This window comes from Pelophylax lessonae, assembly GCF_965119305.1.
Source record: "Pelophylax lessonae genome assembly, chromosome: 10".
Lineage (NCBI taxonomy): Eukaryota > Metazoa > Chordata > Amphibia > Anura > Ranidae > Pelophylax > Pelophylax lessonae.
The window spans coordinates 141,856,176-141,874,189 of record NC_138777.1 but is presented as its reverse complement, the minus strand read 5'-3'; the positions used below and the strand labels follow the sequence as shown (position 1 = coordinate 141,874,189).

The 18,014-nt window shown below is 45.1% G+C and overlaps 1 protein-coding gene across 5 annotated transcripts in view; it reads left to right on the top strand.

The window, feature by feature from the left end:
• DUS2 (dihydrouridine synthase 2) overlaps positions 1–18,014 on the top strand; it is a 1,337,959-nt gene that overhangs the window by 566,063 nt on the left and 753,882 nt on the right. For all 5 annotated transcript variants that reach the window (XM_082270346.1, XM_082270343.1, XM_082270344.1 and 2 more), the window contains exon 7: positions 8,861–8,908. In XM_082270346.1, the coding sequence (XP_082126472.1) occupies positions 8,861–8,908 (48 nt within the window). The remainder of the gene's footprint in view (positions 1–8,860; positions 8,909–18,014) is intronic.

The following is an 18,014-nucleotide window of genomic DNA, read 5'->3' as shown; positions in this document are numbered from 1 at the left end:
ATGTGGACCACCAACCCGCATACATGTTAACCAGGGCTAAGGCAATAGTAAAGTAATTTATAAATAAAAACACCGGTCCTCCTGCAGGTTTAACCACTTCTGGACCGCAAGGATTTTGCCCCTAATGACCAGGCTATCAGATCGGAGCCGAGCGCCAGGACCGTGGTAGGCCAGACACTGCATGATGGCTTATTTTAGGCCTGGTTCACAGAGTCTCTACTGACTGACTATATAATAATGTGCAAAAGTGAACCAAAGTCCCTAAATTCAGCAATAAAATTGAGGTAGAAATTTAATAATTTAAGTTTAATAATTGAATACCGTGATAATACCGTATACCGTGGCAAAACCCTAATCAATTAATCACAGCATGGAAATCTGATACCGTCACATGCCTAGTGGTGAGCTCCACTTGTTTCTGGTTGAGCTCCTGTCCTGGTTTAGTCCAATTCTCATGCGCTCAAGTGCAGTATAGTGGAAGAAAGCGGAATGTTTCCAACAGGCTTGGATGGGTATGACTAAAGGTCTTGCTGCCACCACAGGACCAAGGATATCCGATACAAACTGGATGAAAATGAAGAAAATAAAAGGAGGGGCGCACCGACCGAGTGCATTACCACTAAACACTTTTACTAAAATAGTAAAACGTATAAAATATACTCGCAAAACAGGTGTGAATAATACACACATCGACGTAAGCAATAAGAAATCTCCAAGGTAGCCAGGACACTGCGTAATGCTGGATGGCATGCAGTGAGCCGCATGAAGCTGCTGTGGCTGGGCTGACGTATTTTGAGGGCGAGCCCCCTTCCTCAGAGCCAAGAAATCTACTATGCTGCTGCTATGTACTTGAGCTCCTGGTTTACCTGGTTGGCTATGTTTAGCCCTTTTTGGGAATTATTTCTATTGTTACATAGTTACATAGTTAGGGAGGTTGAAAAAAGACATCAGTCCATCCAGTTCAACCTATGATGTGTGTGTGTGTTTACTGTTTACCACACATTGTATTCCCCTGTATGTTGCGGTCTTTAAGGTGCCCATCTAATCGTTTTTTGAAACTATCGATGCTCCTTGCTGATATGACTGTTTGCGGAAGAGAATTCCACATCCTTACTGCTCTGACAGTGAAGAACCCTCTGCGTATTTTAAGGTTAAACCACCTTTCCTCTAGTTTTAGTGAATGGCCACGCGTCTTATTGTATTCCCTTTCTCTGAATAGGTCTTTCCATATGCTAGGGTTTCCAGTACAGTACATTGGTATCATATCCCCCCTCAATCGTCTCTTCTCCAGAGAGAATAAGTTCAGTGCTTGTAGTCTTTCCTCATAGCTGATGTCCTTCATTCCCCTAATTGTTTTTGTTGCCCTTCTCTGGACTTTCTCCAGTTCCAGCACATCCTTCCTGAGGACCGGTGCCCAGAACTGGACAGCATACTCCAGTTGTGGCCGGACCAGAGTCTTGTAGAATGGGAGAATAATCTCATTATTTCTGGAGTGAATCCCCTTTTTTATACATCCCAGTATTCTGTTGGCTTTGCTTGCTGCTGCTTGGCATTGCATGCTACTGCCAAGCCTGTTGTCTACCAGTACCCCCAGGTCCTTTTCCATCCTAGACTCACCCAGAGGTTCCCCCCTCAGTGAGTAGCTTGCTTTATGGTTTCTGGCACCCAGGTGCATTACTTTACATTTATCAACATGTAGTTGCCCACCCCATAATTTTGTTCAGGTCCGCTTGTAAGGTTTCCACATCCTGCACAGAAGATATTGGCATGCTTAGTTTAGTATCATCCGCAAATACTGAGATTTTACTCGATATCCCCTCCTCTAGATCATTTATGAATAAATTAAACAGGATTGGCCCCAGGACAGAACACTGGGGGGCCCCACTTTCCACACCTGCCCAATCTGAGTACTCCCCATTAATCACCACCCTTTGCAACCTCCCCTGGAGCCAGTTCTCTATCCAGGTACTCACCTTATGGTCCATACCTACCTTCCTTAGTTTGAACAGTAAGTGTTTGTGGGGAACGGTGTGAAAGGCTTTTGCGAAGTCCAGGTATACCACATCCACAGGCTTACCTTTTTCTAGGTGGCAGCTCACTTCATCATAGAAGTTTAATAGATTGGTTTGGCAAGAACGATTTTTCATGAATCCATGCTGATTACTACTAATAATACCGTTTTCAATACTATGGTCTTGTATGTGGTCCCTTAACATCCCCTCCAAAATCTTGCAGACTACTGATGTTAGGCTGACCGGCCTATAGTTACCCGGGATATATCTCGGCCCCTTTTTAAATATTGGTACCACTTTGGCTTTTTTCCAATCAGCTGGCACCATACCTGTCTGTAAACTATCCTTAAAGATCAAGAATAATGGTCTGTTATGTCCCCCCCCCTTATATTGACAATGCTTTGGGGCGTCCCAAGGGTCTGAGAAGATATGGAGCTGTGTCCGTCAGCGAACGAAAGAGAAAAGTAGATTTTTGTCTTACCGTAAAATCCTTTTCTCTGAGGTTCACTTATGGACACAGCACCCGCCCCTCTGTTGGCTTGAGTTATGTATTCTTTTGACACTGCTTGTTACAAACTGAAGTCCTATAGCAGGAAGTGATGGTACACCCCCTGGGACTGCCTCAGGGGCATAGCCAAATTTGTTTCCGCCTAGTCCTACTTCTGAAGAGAGAGCAGTATAATCCCAAGGGTCTAAGAAGATATGTAGCTGTCTCCATCAGTGAGTCTCAGAGAAAAAGATTTTACAGTAAGACAAAAATCCAGTTTTCCTCTGCTCTTTCTCAAATTCTAAGCCTAGTCTTTTTTGGACTACGAAGACTTTTTACTACAAGCCTTCTAGTGCATGAAAGGTTCCCCTCTATCTGTGGACATCGCAGGAGTAAGCAAAAATTACCTGGGGAGAAATAAAAAAGAGGGGATGGCATGATAGACCAGGGAAAGGCAGAAAAAAACAGAAAGGGGCGATCCACAGGGGGACAAACAATGTACTTTGGCCAAAGCCAGGGACCCCCATGGACATCAAACCAGAAAAAACCCAACACCAAACAACTCAACTAATACACATAGGTACATAATATGTGATGATTAACCATGGGTGAATCACATATGGCATACATGAACATGGGAAGCTCCCCAAAAAAAAGAACCAGGGGAAACAAAACCACATACAAGCAGAACAATGTATAAATCTGTAAAAATAATAAACATAAAATATATTTCAGGTTAACGAAGAAAATAATGCAGCACCTCCAAATATAGAATATTACAAACCTAAAGCATGTGCTACCAACACCACATTCATAATGTGCAAAAAGCATCCACAATATTAAATAAATATGATAAAAATAAATCAGTGTCTATAAGGTCCAATGCAAAAGAGTCCAAAATATGTGCCAAATATCACGGCAAGGAAGGTGTCTTCCACCAGCTAATGTAAAATCCCCTCCATCACAAGGGAGCAACAGAACTAAGATGCACTCACCGACATTAAAGTTGCCCGAAGAAAGCCGCAACATGCACGTTTGTGTCGACAGGATCCTTCACACGTGGTAAACCAGCCCCACCGGTACTGCTTCTTACCACTGGGGACAGTCAAAAGGTTTGCTTGATACTGTATGGAGCAAAAAAGCGCTCACCACACAAAGCCACAAGCAGGGGAACACATATAGTGCAGTGTATATATATATATATCTATATTAATAAAACCCCAGTGTCCCTGTGTCCGCTTTCCCTGTGTCCGTGATATTGCACTACTGCGCATGTGCTGAACGAACAGCCGTGTAGCAGAGAATACCACCGCGGGAAAATTGCTGTCACGGGCGAACCAAAGGTGCTGGAGACCCCAAAATTGTACCGCAGGTGGCCAAGACACTCCCCTACAGCTGAGAAAAGATTCGGGGTTCGGGGATGAAAGGGCGCGGAACAGTGACCCCGAGAACTGGGCCTCCCCCCGCCATAGACTCCAATGTTAAACCTGGTCACCTTGCGGTTTGGTCATGGCCCGGTTCTCGGGGTCACTGCTCCGCGCCCTTACATCCCCGAACCCCAAAATTTTTCTCAGCTGTAGGGGAGTGTCTTGGCCACCTGCGGTACAATTTTGGGGTCTCCAGCACCTTTGGTTCGCCCGTGACAGCAATTTTCCCGGGAGGGGAGGTGGTGGTGTCTTTTCCTATTAAATGATCCACTGTTCTGTGTGTGTCAGGAGCTCCCCTCCTCTCTGATTTCCTGCCCTCACATCTCCCCCTCCCCCACACCAATGTCCAACCCAACATTTATCGTTCAATCCCCCCCATACACTACAATCCCCTCCCCTCCATACAATACAATCCCCTCCCTCCCCCATACACTACAATCCCCTCCCTCCCTCATACACTACAATCCCCTCCCCCCATACAATACAATCCCCTCCCTCCCCCATACACTACAATCCCCTCCCTCCCCCATACACTACAATCCCCTCTCTCCCCTATACACTACAATCCCCTCCCTCCCTCATACACTACAATCCCCTTCCCCCATACACTACAATCCCCTCTACCCCCCCCCCCCCCACACTACAATCCCCTCCCTCCCCTACACACTACAATCCCCTCCCTCCCCCATACACTACAATCCCCTCCCCCATACACTACAATCCCCTTCCTCCCTCATACACTACAATCCCCTCCCCCCATACACTACAATCCCCTCTACCCCCCCACACTACAATCCCCTCCCTCCCCCATACACTACAATCCCCTCCCTCCCCCATACACTACAATCCCCTCCCCTCCATACACTACAATCCCCTCCCTCCCTCATACACTACAATCCCCTCCCTCCCCCATACACTACAATCCCCTCCCTCCTCCATACACTACAATCCCCCCCCCATACACTAAAATCCTCTCCCTCCCCCCCCACACTACAATCCCCTCCCTCCCCGATACACTACAATCCCCTCCCTTCCCCAACACACTACAATCCCCCCCCATGCTACAATCCTCTCCCTTCCCATACACTGTAGAGCCCCTCCCCCATACACTGTAGAGCCCCTCCCCCATACACTATAATAACCCCCCATTCACTACAATCCCCTCCGTCCCCTCCGTATATATATATATAATATAGCTCCTTCTGTTCTAAGTATACTAAATAATCTATACATATAAAGTACAAGTGTCTCTGCGTCCAGTCCCTGTGTGCGTGGGATTGCGTTATGCGCATGTGCCCCACAGACAGCCGTTGGGACTTGGAGCGCAGAGACTTCGGGCAGCCGGGCAAAACTGTTGGAAGCGGTTGGTGTGCGCAGGCGCACGGCGGGTGCGCGCTCGCGTGGACTTACTGCTAAGTCTGTTTTTACAAATGTTTGACCACATATGTTCTAGCGCCCGTTAATTTAACGGGCTTAATGTCTAGTATATATATATATATAATATGAAAAAGTATAGATTCCACATAAAGAAGTAAAAAGCTTTATCCAAATGCCAGCAAAATGATTGTCATGACAAATAAAACGTTGCACTTACAAAAAGAGCCACCAGTTCCAAGCATGGAAGTGGAGATGAGACATCAGCATTTTGCTCCTGCCCCAACGCATTTCATGCACATGCACGTCTTCAGGGGACGCTAGTACATATATTGCAGGTTGACAGAGGGACATCTCCAATACCATCCATAATGCGGACCATATTATAAAGTCTTAACCAGATACCCACCTTGCTCAACAAAGCAAAGGGGAGGTAAGACCAAGATTCAGATGTCTTTTAACACATTTCCCAGGTGGTATACCAAAAATCACCAATGCTGCTCAGATTCCACATACATTAATCCACATCAGTTAGATGGACTTGACTAACAAATTGAAGCTGAACTCCAGCAAACACTTTATTACAATATTTTTAAGGTTTTACATAAGCGAAAAAAGCTGACTATGGCAGGCACCCATGTCAGTTTTAAATGGATTGTCTCAACCCTCTAACTGTTACTTTGTCTGGAAAGCTAGGTCTAATAAAGTGATTGTAAAGGCAGAAGGTTTTTATCTTCATGCATTCAATGCATGAAGATAAAAAGCCTTCTGTGTGCAGCCCCCCTAATACTTACCTGAGGTCCATCTACATCCAGCGATGTTGGAGGAGTGTCTCGGCTGCCCTGGACTCCCCTTCTCATTGGGGAAGGCAGTAGCGTAGCGCCATTGGCTTTCACTGCTGTCATTCAAATTCGGCGCATGAGAAGAGAAAGGGGGCAGGGCCAGGCTGTGGCTTAGTGTCTGAATGGACACAGGGAGCTGTGGCTCGGCATGGGTGCCCCCATAGAAAGCTGCTTGTTGTGGGGGATCTCAACAAGAGAGAGGGGCCAGGAGCACTGAAGAAGGACCCGAGAAGAGGAGGCTGCTCTGTGCAAAATCACTAAACAGAGCAGGTAAGTATAACATGTTTGTTTTTTTTTAACTGAAAAAAAAAAATATGAGACTTTACAATAACTTTTTAAAGTAAGGTCAAAAATATCAGATTTAATGACTGAATCGCCAAAATAAAAGAACAAAGCTTAAAAAAGAAAACCAATGCAGGTACCACACCTAAGAATTGGTAAGCTGCAATTTAATACATTTTTGTTTTTGGTTATAAAACCAGTTTAACTATGTCAGTAGACACTGTGGGGTAAAATCTTGTATCTTGTATTTTAGGCCTAATTAACCAAGGAATTTACTGATCAACTTCTCAGTATTTAAGCACTTTCCCAAATGCTCTATGGAATTTCTTCAAAATAATGATTTTCAGATTTAATTTGAATTTTGCTTAAAGCCCAACTCAAGGAAAATAAAAATAAAAATCTACCCTTGCAGCGGTCCATCCTACTTTATTCTAGGGAAGGAGGATTAAGGGGTAAATAATTACTTTTACTCCTGTCTTCAGCAGGCTCTCTCCAGTGCTACAACCTGTCCCCAAAGCTGCTCCTCTAAGGCTCCATGCACACAGGTCGTCATAAAAACGAGCTCCATAGCTGTTTCTTGACGCCAGGAAAAAGCAGCTGTAAAAACGTGCTTTTGGTAGCTTTTTCCATTTGCGTTATTGCACGTTTGGCCACGTAGCTTTTAGCAGCGTTTTCTGCCTCCATTCAAAATCAATGGTTCCCTATGTGAGCCTATTGATTTGAATGGAAGTCTTCCGCTGTGAGACTCTTGAGGTGGAACTCCATGCCAAAATGGGGAAAAAAATGGCGTGGGGTTCCCCCCCAGGTTCCAAACCAGGCCGTTCGGGTCTGGTATGGAATTTGAGGGTAGCCCCACTCCAAAAAACGGCGTGGGTTTCCCCCCCCCAAAATCCATACCAGACCCTTATCCGAGCATGCAGCCCGGCAGGCCAGGAGCAGCCCCACCCCCCCTGGACCATACCAGGCCACACGCCCTCAACATGGGGGTGTGGGTGCTTTTGGGCAGGGGGGGCTCCCGCTGACGTCGGTGACATAAGGAGGGCGTGGCCTCTCGATGACGTCACTGGGAGGCCACGCCCCTAATGGCTATATAATAAGCTGCAGAGACCGGAGACCAGCATAATCACCGGGGACAGCGTCGGAGGAGGACCGGAGGAAGAAGAAGACCAGAGGAGGCAGAAGAGCGGAGGGCAGAAGAGCGGAGCGGAGAAGATCGGATGAAGATTTTTAATAAACTTTTCAAAACGTCTCCTGTCATTATTTACATACACTGCCTTTTATGGGGTGAATGGGTAGGGCTACAATGTACCCCATACCCATTCACATAGGGAGGGGGTCTGGGATCTGGGGGGGCCACCCTTGATAAAGGGGGCTTCCACATTCCGATGAGCCCCCTGCCCGCAGACCCCCACAACCACCGGCCAGGGTTGTGGGGATGAGGCCCTTGTCCTCATCAACATGGGGGCAAGGTGCTTTGAGGTGGGGGGGTGCAGAGCCCCCCCTGCCCCAAAGCACCCACACCCCCCCCCCCCCATGTTGAGGGCGTGTGGCCTGGTATGGTCCAGGGGGGTGGGGCCGCTCGCTCGTCCCCTCCCCTTTCCTGGCCTGCCGGGCTACACTCTCGGATAAGGGTCTGGTATGGATTTTGGGGGGGACCCCACGCCGTTTTTTCAGCGTGGGGCTACCCTCAAATTCCATACCAGCCACTAAGGGCCTGGTTTGGGACCTGGGGGGGGGGGAACCCCACGCCATTTTTTTCCCCATTTTGGCGTGGAGTTCCCCCTCAAGATTCTCACAGCGCAAGTCGCACCGCAAGTCGGATCATCCTGATCTGACTTGCGGTGCGACTTCCATTCAAATCAATAGGCTCACATAGGGAACCATTGATTTTGAATGGAAGAAAAAAAAACGTATAACATGGCTTAACGCACGTTAAGCAACGTTATTCAGCCTTTAGCAGCGTCAGACGTTTTTACAGCTTGACGCTGCAGCTCCAGAACGCACAGTTCCTGGGTTTTTTTTGGAGCTGTAAAACGCCTATGCCACTTGGAGCTCCTAAAAACTCTGTGTGCATGAGGCCATAGAATAACATGGATGGGCGTTCTGCAGCTGCAAAAAAAAAATGTCTGACGCTGCTAACAGCAGCTCCAAAAACGTCCAGTGTGCCTGAGGCCTTAATGTTGTAATCACCTCTGATTGTTTTCCAGCCTCCCCAGCATACCATACAGGGATATTGTTCTTGTATGATACATGATGACCTATCCTACAATCTCCTAGGCATAATGAGTAATTAACATTTGCAGTGAGAGGTTGGGCCTGCTGCAAGGGTGGATTTTTTTTTTTTTTTCCTGGAGTTTTTTTTATTTTCCTGGAGTTTGACTTTACACTGTAGATCTCATGAATATTTTACATATTAATTATTATGTATTGTTTTAGGGTGGCATGGGTGCAGCACTTCTGTCAAGTCCTGAGAAAATTGAGGAAGTAAGTCCAGTGTACATATAGAACTCTTCTCTGAACAAAAATAAAAATAAATCATGCTGTTTTTAAATTTCTTAACCTATTAACTTTTGTCTAGTTTATTAAAGTTGCTATTATGTAGATTAGCTGATCTTTTAAATCCAGAAACATAGGATATTTTGTTGTCTGAGGCAACCCTTGTAAAAACTGTACCTCAAGTTTTACAGAGGATAAAAAAATGTATTTCAGGTTAACGGTACATATCATGGCATTAAATGACCAGTATTACAGTTCTTTAAAGTAAATACTGTATAAGCCATAGATGACATTTAGTTCTCTCAAGAACTTTGTATCTTAAACATTTTTGTTTTAGAACATGCTTTCTCTCAGCCTTCATTGGGAATTTAATAGTTTAGCTGCAACCAGTGGTTGCTGAAAGTTTCATACTGTATCCCCAAATTTTGAATATTCAGCACAGCTAACGGTGCTTGCAGAATCATCAATATCCCTATTTAGAAATTCACAGGAACAGCCAGTACTGCAGGATTTTGAAAGTCACTGCAGTGGCCAATACAGATGTCGGGGTTTTGTTCCAGACCCCCAGATTTAGCTACACACTGTTAGACCTTGCTGCTCTGTCTGTATTATTCTGGACTACAGGTCTGAATATTCACCACAGTGGTCCCATTAAGATCTGAGCCATCCCAGATCCCTAAATCATGATTGTTCTCTTATAAAGCACTGGACTGGTGAGTAAACAGTCTGTTTTTCATGCTGTTTTCACTTTCATCGTTAGGCTAGCAGCACTCATTGTTACAGGACCTTTTTTTTCAGGAAGCAGGTTGAGGGGTTCTGTGCTCATTGTACAGTGCCACTGTTGAGTTCTGCATGTGGATTTTCAAGATACAACCTCTTTAAGGCCCCATTCACAGCTCACGCAGCTCACAATCTTACAGTGCCTTGCGAAAGTATTTGGCCCCCTTGAACTTTTCAACCTTTTGCCACATTTCAGGCTTCAAACATAAAGATATAAAACTGTAATTTTTTGTGAAGAATCAACAAGTGGGACACAATCATGAAGTGGAACAAAATTTATTGGATATTTCAAACTTTAACAAATAAAAAACTGAAAAATTGGGCGTGCAAAATTATTCAGCCCCCTTAAGTTAATACTTTGTAGCGCCACCTTTTGCTGCGATTACAGCTGTAAGTCGCTTGGGGTATGTCTCTATCAGTTTTGCACATCGAGAGACTGACATATTTGCCCATTCCTCCTTGCAAAACAGCTCGAGCTCAGTGAGGTTGGATGGAGAGCGTTTGTGAACAGCAGTTTTCAGTTCTTTCCACAGATTCTTGATTGGATTCAGGTCTGGACTTTGACTTGGCCATTCTAACACCTGGATATGTTATTTGTGAACCATTCCATTGTAGATTTTGCTTTATGTTTTGTATCATTGTCTTGATGGAAGACAAATCTCCGTCCCAGTCTCAGGTCTTTTGCAGACTCCATCAGGTTTTCTTCCAGAATGGTCCTGTATTTGGCTCCATCCATCTTCCAATCAATTTTAACCATCTTTCCTGTCCCTGCTGAAGAAAAGCAGGCCCAAACCATGATGCTGCCACCACCATGTTTGACAGTGGGCATGGTGTGTTCAGGGTGATGAGCTGTGTTGCTTTTACGCCAAACATAACTTTTTGCATTGTTGCCAAATGTTCGATTTTTGGTTTCATCTGACCAGAGCACCTTCTTCCACATGTTTGATGTGTCTCGCAGGTGGCTTGTGGCAAACTTTAAACAACACTTTTTATGGATATCTTTAAGAACTGGCTTTCTTCCTGCCACTCTTCCATAAAGGCCAGATTTGTGCAGTATACGACTGATTGAGTTTCCCACCTCAGCTGTAGATCTCTGCAGTTCATCCAGAGTGATCATGGGTCTCTTGGCTGCATCTCTGATCAGTCTTCTTGTATGAGCTGAAAGTTTAGAGGGACCTCCAGCTCTTTGTAGATTTGCAGTGGTCTGATACTCCTTCCATTTCAATATTATCGCTTGCACAGTGCTCCTTGGGATGTTTAAAGCTTGGGGAATCTTTTTGTATCCAAATCCGGCTTTAAACTTCTCCACAACAGTATCTCGGACCTGCCTGGTGTGTTCCTTGTTCTTCATGATGCTCTCTGCGCTTTAAATAGACCTCTGAGACTATCACAGTGCAGGTGCATTTATACAGAGACTTGATTACACACAGGTGGATTCTATTTATCATCATTAGTCATTTAGGTCAACATTGGATCATTCAGAGATCCTCACTGAACTTCTGGAGAGAGTTTGCTGCACTGAAAGTAAAGGGGCTGAATAATTTTGCACACCCAAGTTTTCAATGTTTTATTTGTTAACAAAGTTTGAAATATCCAATAAATTTCGTTTCACTTCATGATTGTGTCCCACTTGTTGATTCTTCACAAACAATTACAGTTTTATATCTTTATGTTTGAAGCCTGAAATGTGGCAAAAGGTCGAAAAGTTCAAGGGGGCCGAATACTTTCGCAAGGCACTGTATGTGCATAATTTTTACGTGACTTTGCGTGACATGCATACGACAGCCTATTCACTTGAATGGACTGCCTTATGTGTGTTTGTCACACAAAAGAAGCTCAAGGTCACCAGAGTGCACTTATTTGCTAAAGCCAGCTGTTAGCTGAAGTCGCATAGTCACTGCAGACTCTGAGAAGATCCAGAAAATAAAGTCTGGATCCATTCAGATTCCTGACCGGCAGCTGGTTTAGCCTCTCAGTGCCACTGAGAGCAGACCTGAGAACTGACTAATCAGCGGGCACATGATTGCTCAGTTCCTGGGCTTTTAGCTAGTGGGGGACAGCTTGCAGTATCAGCTTGATGCTGCAGCAGGTAGGTAAGTATGTATGTTTATTATTTTTGATTCCGGCACTTCTCCTTTAATCGTTACAACTGGGTTATGCAGCTACCTTAAGGTGATTGGACACTGCAAAAAAAAAAGGAAAAAGCAGCAGCGATATCCCGATATCCTCCTATATAACCCTTCCCACCCTCAACTGTTGCCCTGACCTGATTGACCTCTTCTCTCTGCTGAGAGGAGCTTTTTCTTTTTTTTTAACTGGATCAGTTGACCCCTATGCAGAGCCTTGAATGGACCATAGCTGGACTACACCTGGTGGAATATGTAGGTCTGGTCTGTTGCTTAAATGCTCTTGATCCTTATTTAGGTGCCCCACTTGGCATGTAATGAAGCTGGTGCTTTTACGGGTCCACAGCCATGATCTACATGGAGCAAAAACTTGTCCCTGAAGATCCATGCAGGGGTATGCCCATCATGAAGGCTGAAGCCAGGATGGGGTTAATGCAGTAGTAATCCTGTCTACTAGATTGTGGTGAGTACAGGGTTAAGCCATTTAAATGTTCCACCCAGGCTATCTCTTATTTTAAAACCCCTTTTCTCTATCATCCATAGACAGACGCAGCCTCATCTCCATGAGCTGAGTGGGTTTATGCTCCTCCCATCAGGAGTAGTCTAGGCAGGACAATTTGAATACACACGCCCAGGGGGCTGTCCCTCCAGGCATAAACCCCCACTGCATAACCCAGCACATCAGTTTGTTTTCTGCCTAGAGAAGGAGTAGACCTAAGTTTCCTGCTGGGACTCCGGTCTCAGTTTTTTTTTATTCTTTTCAGAATATTTTCTTTTATTTCTCTTCACTCACTTGCTAGCTAGTGTTCAGGGAAGAATTTCCTGGTGATCTACAAGCAACAATGTCGACTGGGGCTTCGTATTGGATAATCTAGATCCTTAGTGTGTCCTTCCCTCTCCCTGTCGCTGCAAGGGCGGTGTGTCTGGAGTTCTCTGGTGCTCAGGGGGGGTGACATGGTACCTTGGGCTTGCTGGTCCCTGTTGTGGTTCTTGGGGCATTCATGTGTCGGTCCCTAGCCACATGGTGCGCTGTGGGCACCACGACAGAGCCCCTGTGGAGGGACGAGCCTGCGAGTAGTTGTCTCGCCGGGACGCATCGACCTGGAACACCCTGAGTCACAGCGTACCCTTCGGCTGACAGCACCCCCACTCAGGGTGGGAGGCAGTCTGCCCGGAGTGGACACCAACCGGTCCATGGTATGGTGAGTAATGCTGAGCCCCCTCTGTCCTTTGTGGCCTCTAGGGGGGGGGAGATGTGGGCCCACTCATGGGGATAACAGGACTCTGTCTTTTTCCTGAAAGATCCCCCCCAGGCCCATTAGGACCTGGCCCTGTCCTCCCTGCTCCCACATGGGGGGGCTATATTTGGCGCCCGGGGGGTATACAGTGTTACCTTGTCCTGTGCGGTCCTTTTAGGTGGATCCCTAAGATGGCCTCATGCCTGGGTCCTGACTGTGTGGCAGCGATTTCAGCCACCATCTTAAGTGTGGGCATCGGGTCTCTCTGTGTGTAAACAAAAAAATTAGCTACCAAGAGCATGCCATAATCCAAAAAACGGACAAAGGGAGAAAGAAGCTTAGTTGTATAAACCAACTAGGTACAATGGTGGTATAAGGGCACACAATAGAATTATCTTGGACACCAAAAGTTGTATAAAAAAGACATTTATTAAATTAAATTAAACACATTAAGGCTCGGTTTTCACTACCGCGGCTACGAAGTTGTGCTACTTCTAGCGCGACTTCGTAGCTAAAGTTGTTTGCGGCTTTCAGTGAGACTTGTCCCTCATTATAGAGGGAAGTCGCACTGAAGCCGGCTCAAAAGTAGTGCACAAACTACTTTTGAAGTCGCCACAACTCAAGTCGCGGCAGTGGAAACAGGCCGAATTGAAATCAATGGCTTTTGACTTGCTGTGCGACTTGACATGTGTCAAGTCGCAAAGCAAGTCGCACTATTGGAAACCGAGCCTAATACAGGGGATGAGCCTGACCCAAAAGGAGGTTCTGAGTCATCCCACATGTAGATACATGTTGGTCATACATGAACTTTGAATTACATATCAATCATTGCGTGAATATGAGAAAATACGTCTGCTCGAAAGTCAACGTGTTTCGCAGTATGCTTTGTCAGGACCAGGTGCAGACAACAGTATTCTTCAAATAGGCAGAAAAAACACCAATGTTGGTACATAACACCATGTATACATGTAGAAGTCAATATTACAATTGTACATAACAATAAACACACGTTTGACCATAATGTTGGAGCAACCTTCTCAATACAACACAAAGGCACAGAATTGGCTTTGGGCGGACACAGGGAGTGAGTAAGGCCAAAAACTCTTTAGGAAATTTGTACTGTCATAAGGCAAAGGAATATATGTTTGTATATATGGATATGACTATCATCAGTATAATCCTATAAAAAGGAATACAAGCATTAAAAAATAATATAATTATGTAAGTAACAAATTACCTTGGGTAAATAAGAGATATGTCTATCTCATTAGAGGCTAATACACCAAGGGCCAATGTATAGGGTCTGGATCTTATTGTTTGTGAATATGCTACTTAGGGTAGTATGGAAAGTTTGGAATAAGAAATCTGAAAAAAATGGATAAATCCCTGGTTACATTATCAAATGGATAGATCTACCACCCCACACACTATAGTGGGGGGGGGAAGTAAAGGAAAGAGATAGGTCCTACAAAATATGTGGGCCATACAAAATACATAATTACCAAAGCTTACCCAAATAGCCGATGTAGAATATAGCATGCGGTAGCTTAGTTGAAAAAAAATCAAGTAGGAGATATAAATACTATTTAGCATACGGGAAGCCCAGAAAACGGGTTCTACCAAATGGGAAAAATGGGAGGAGAGAGGCAGGAGGGATCCCTCCCAATGCAAGCCAGAACACACCTCCAAAGGAGGACAACAGGCTTGGCAGTGGCATGCAATGCCAAGCCGCTGCAAGCAAAGCCAACAGAATACTGGGATGTATAAAAAAAAAGGGGATTCACTCCAGAAATAAAGAGATTATTCTCCCTCTCTACAAGACTCTGGTCTGGCCACATCTGGAGTATGCTGTCCAGTTCTGGGCACCGGTCCTCAGGAAGGATGTGCTGGAACTGGAAAGAGTCCAGAGAAGGGCAACAAAAATAATTAGGGGAATGGAGGACATCAGCTATGAGGAAAGACTACAAGCACTGAACTTATTCTCTCTGGAGAAGAGACGATTAAGGGGGGATATGATATCAATGTACAAATACTGTACTGGCGACCTTAGCATAAGGAACAAACTATTCAGAGAAAGGGAATACAATAAGACACGTGGCCACTCACTAAAACTAGAGGAAAGGCGGTTTAACCTTAAAGTACGTAGGGGGTTCTTCACTGTCAGAGCAGTAAGGATGTGGAATTCTCTTCCGCAAACAGTCATATCAGCAGGGAGCATCAATAGTTTAAAAAACTATTAGATGGGCACCTTAACCACTTGCCGACCGCCGCAAGTACATATACTGCGGCGGTCAGCCCCTTACAGGCAAAGTGACGTATGGGTACGTCACTAGCCTGTGAGGCTCTGGGGAGCGAGCGCGCACCACCGGAGGCGCGCTACCGCTCGGTCACGGACCCCCCCCGCGCGTGTACCCGGCGGACCCGATGTCCGTCGGGCACTCACGATCGTCCGTGACAGTGGGGGAAAGGCAGGCGGCTGATGTAAACAAGCCGCCTGTCATTCTCCCCTGTGTAAGAACAGTGATCATACGGTTCTACTATGTAGGACCGTTGATCACTGTTCCTACAGCTCAAGCCACAGCCAATCACCATTAGAATCACGCCCCTAGGGACACACACCACCCCTCCCTCTCAAAAAAGTTAACCCCTTCACTACCAGTGTCATTTTACAGTAACAGTGCATATGTATAGCACTGATTACTGTAGTAATGTCACTGGTAACCCCAAAAGTGTCAAAAATGTCAGTCAAGGGTCCGATCTGTCCGCCCCAATGTCGCAGTCCGCGAAAAAAAAAACGCAGATCGCCGCCATTACGCGTTAAAAAAAAAAACAACAGAAATGACAAGAATCTTTCCCTTTGTTAGTAAACGCGATAACTTTTGTGCAAACCAATCAAAATACTCTTTTTGCGATTTTTTTTTTTTACCAAACATATGTAGCATAAAACAAATTGGCCGAAAATGTTAAAAAAGTTTGATTTTTACATTTTTTTGGGGGGAATTTCATATAAAAAAATGTGAAAAATATTGTTATTTTTGCAAAATTGACGCTCTTTTTTTGTATATAGCGCATGATCAAAAATCGCACAGGTGATCAAATACCACCAAAAGAAAGCTCTGTTTGTGGGAAAAAAAGGACGTCAAATTCATTTAAGTACAGTGTCGCACGACCGTGCAATTGTCCGTTAAAGTCACGCAGTGCCGAATCGCAAAATAGGTCCTGGTCAGGAAGGGGATAAAATCTTCCGGGGTTTAAGTGGTTAAAGAGCACAACGTACAGGGGTATACAATGTACGGTTAACAGTAAACACACACACACATCATAGGTTGAACTGGATAGACTGATGTCTTTTTTCAACCTCCCTAACTATGTAACTATGAGGGGAGACTTAAAAGAAAGGAAAAGGAGGCGCAAACACCTAGTGCATTACCCATGGTACTGTATAAAATGTTTTTTAATAAAATACTGAATGCATACTCACAAACATGAAGAAATAAAATCGTATTACAAATTCCCGTCACACGTGTGCTGGAACATGTCCTTGAAAATGCGACTGCTAACGCGTTTCGGGAGTCAAGCTCCCTTCTACAGAGCTCTGAAGAAGGGAGCTTGACTCCCGAAACACGTTAGCGGTCGTATTTTCAAGGACATGTTCCAGCACACATGTGACTGGAATTTGTAAAACGATTTTATTTCTTCATGTTTGTGAGTATGCATTCAGCATTTTATTAAAAAACATTTTATACAGTACCACGGGTAATGCACTAGGTGTTTGCGCCTCCTTTTTCCTTTCTTTTATGCACCCGTTTTGGAGTTCCCTGCCTGAGGAGAGCAGCACGCCAGTCTTCCCCTTTGAAGTGAGCGCTTGGCTGAAATATTTGTATGAGGGGAGACTTGCCTGTGGAAGCGCATATGTCCGCCCAAACAGCCAAAGCCACCCAGCGCTGAAGAGTGGTATTGCATATCCAACCTACAATCAAACATGTAGAACAATTCAAATTGTACAGTTATTATAGCAATACAATCGCAATTATTAAGATATTTTATATACATAAAGAATACTCTTCCTTCTTCATGATGACATTATACAGTCAACACATACTAAGTGTGATGTGAGTCATCTTGGTTGGGGGGCTTGTGGAACTCAGATTGCTTCTGGGAGGTTGGGAGACTACTTGTCCAGCTTCCCCAGCACCCCTTATGTGTAAGTCACCCTGTGTCTATTAGGGTCACAGGGTGACCAAGAACCCCAGTCGGGTCTGCACTAATCAGACTCGCTGTACAACCACACTGGACTCAGCCTTTCGTGTTACCCCGGTTATCCTGGGTTCTATATGTGTGGTTTGTGTTGAAAGAGTCAGGGGCTCTTTCACTTGGGACAGTAATATTTCTGAACAGTATCCCTCAGGAAATATGTGAAGATATATTGCAGATTGCTAGGATATTGCAAACGTGTTTCATAGACCGTTGCTAGTGGGGTGGGGGTTTGTTATTGTTGAATACCTGCATTCCATGGTTCCTGTCTGCCTTGAGTAAGCTTATTATGGGATGTGTATGTTTGTGTGGATTGACTAAGGGTTAGGGGTTATCCCAGAAGTGTTTATCTCCTTGTGCTTTGTGTTTAAATAAACAGTTTGATTCTGGTTTGACTCCAAAACTTGTACTGTCTAGTTCTTGCGGTAACTATAGGAAGCAGGTTCTTGGCAGGGATTACCCAGTCAGGGTGTCCGGAATCTGTCACATTGGTGGCAAGCGGTGGGATGCTTCCTGCAGTCTGGGACATCCAAACCTCCACCGGGATCCAAGATCGGGATAGCAGACTTTGGTCGCTACAGCGGAGATATGGACCTGACATCAGAGTTCGAGGGGGTGCTGCAGATCGCCCTTCCAGTATACCCCAGGACGGTGTCTGCAGATCAATACCTGGAGCTCAGGCAGCAGATTCGGATG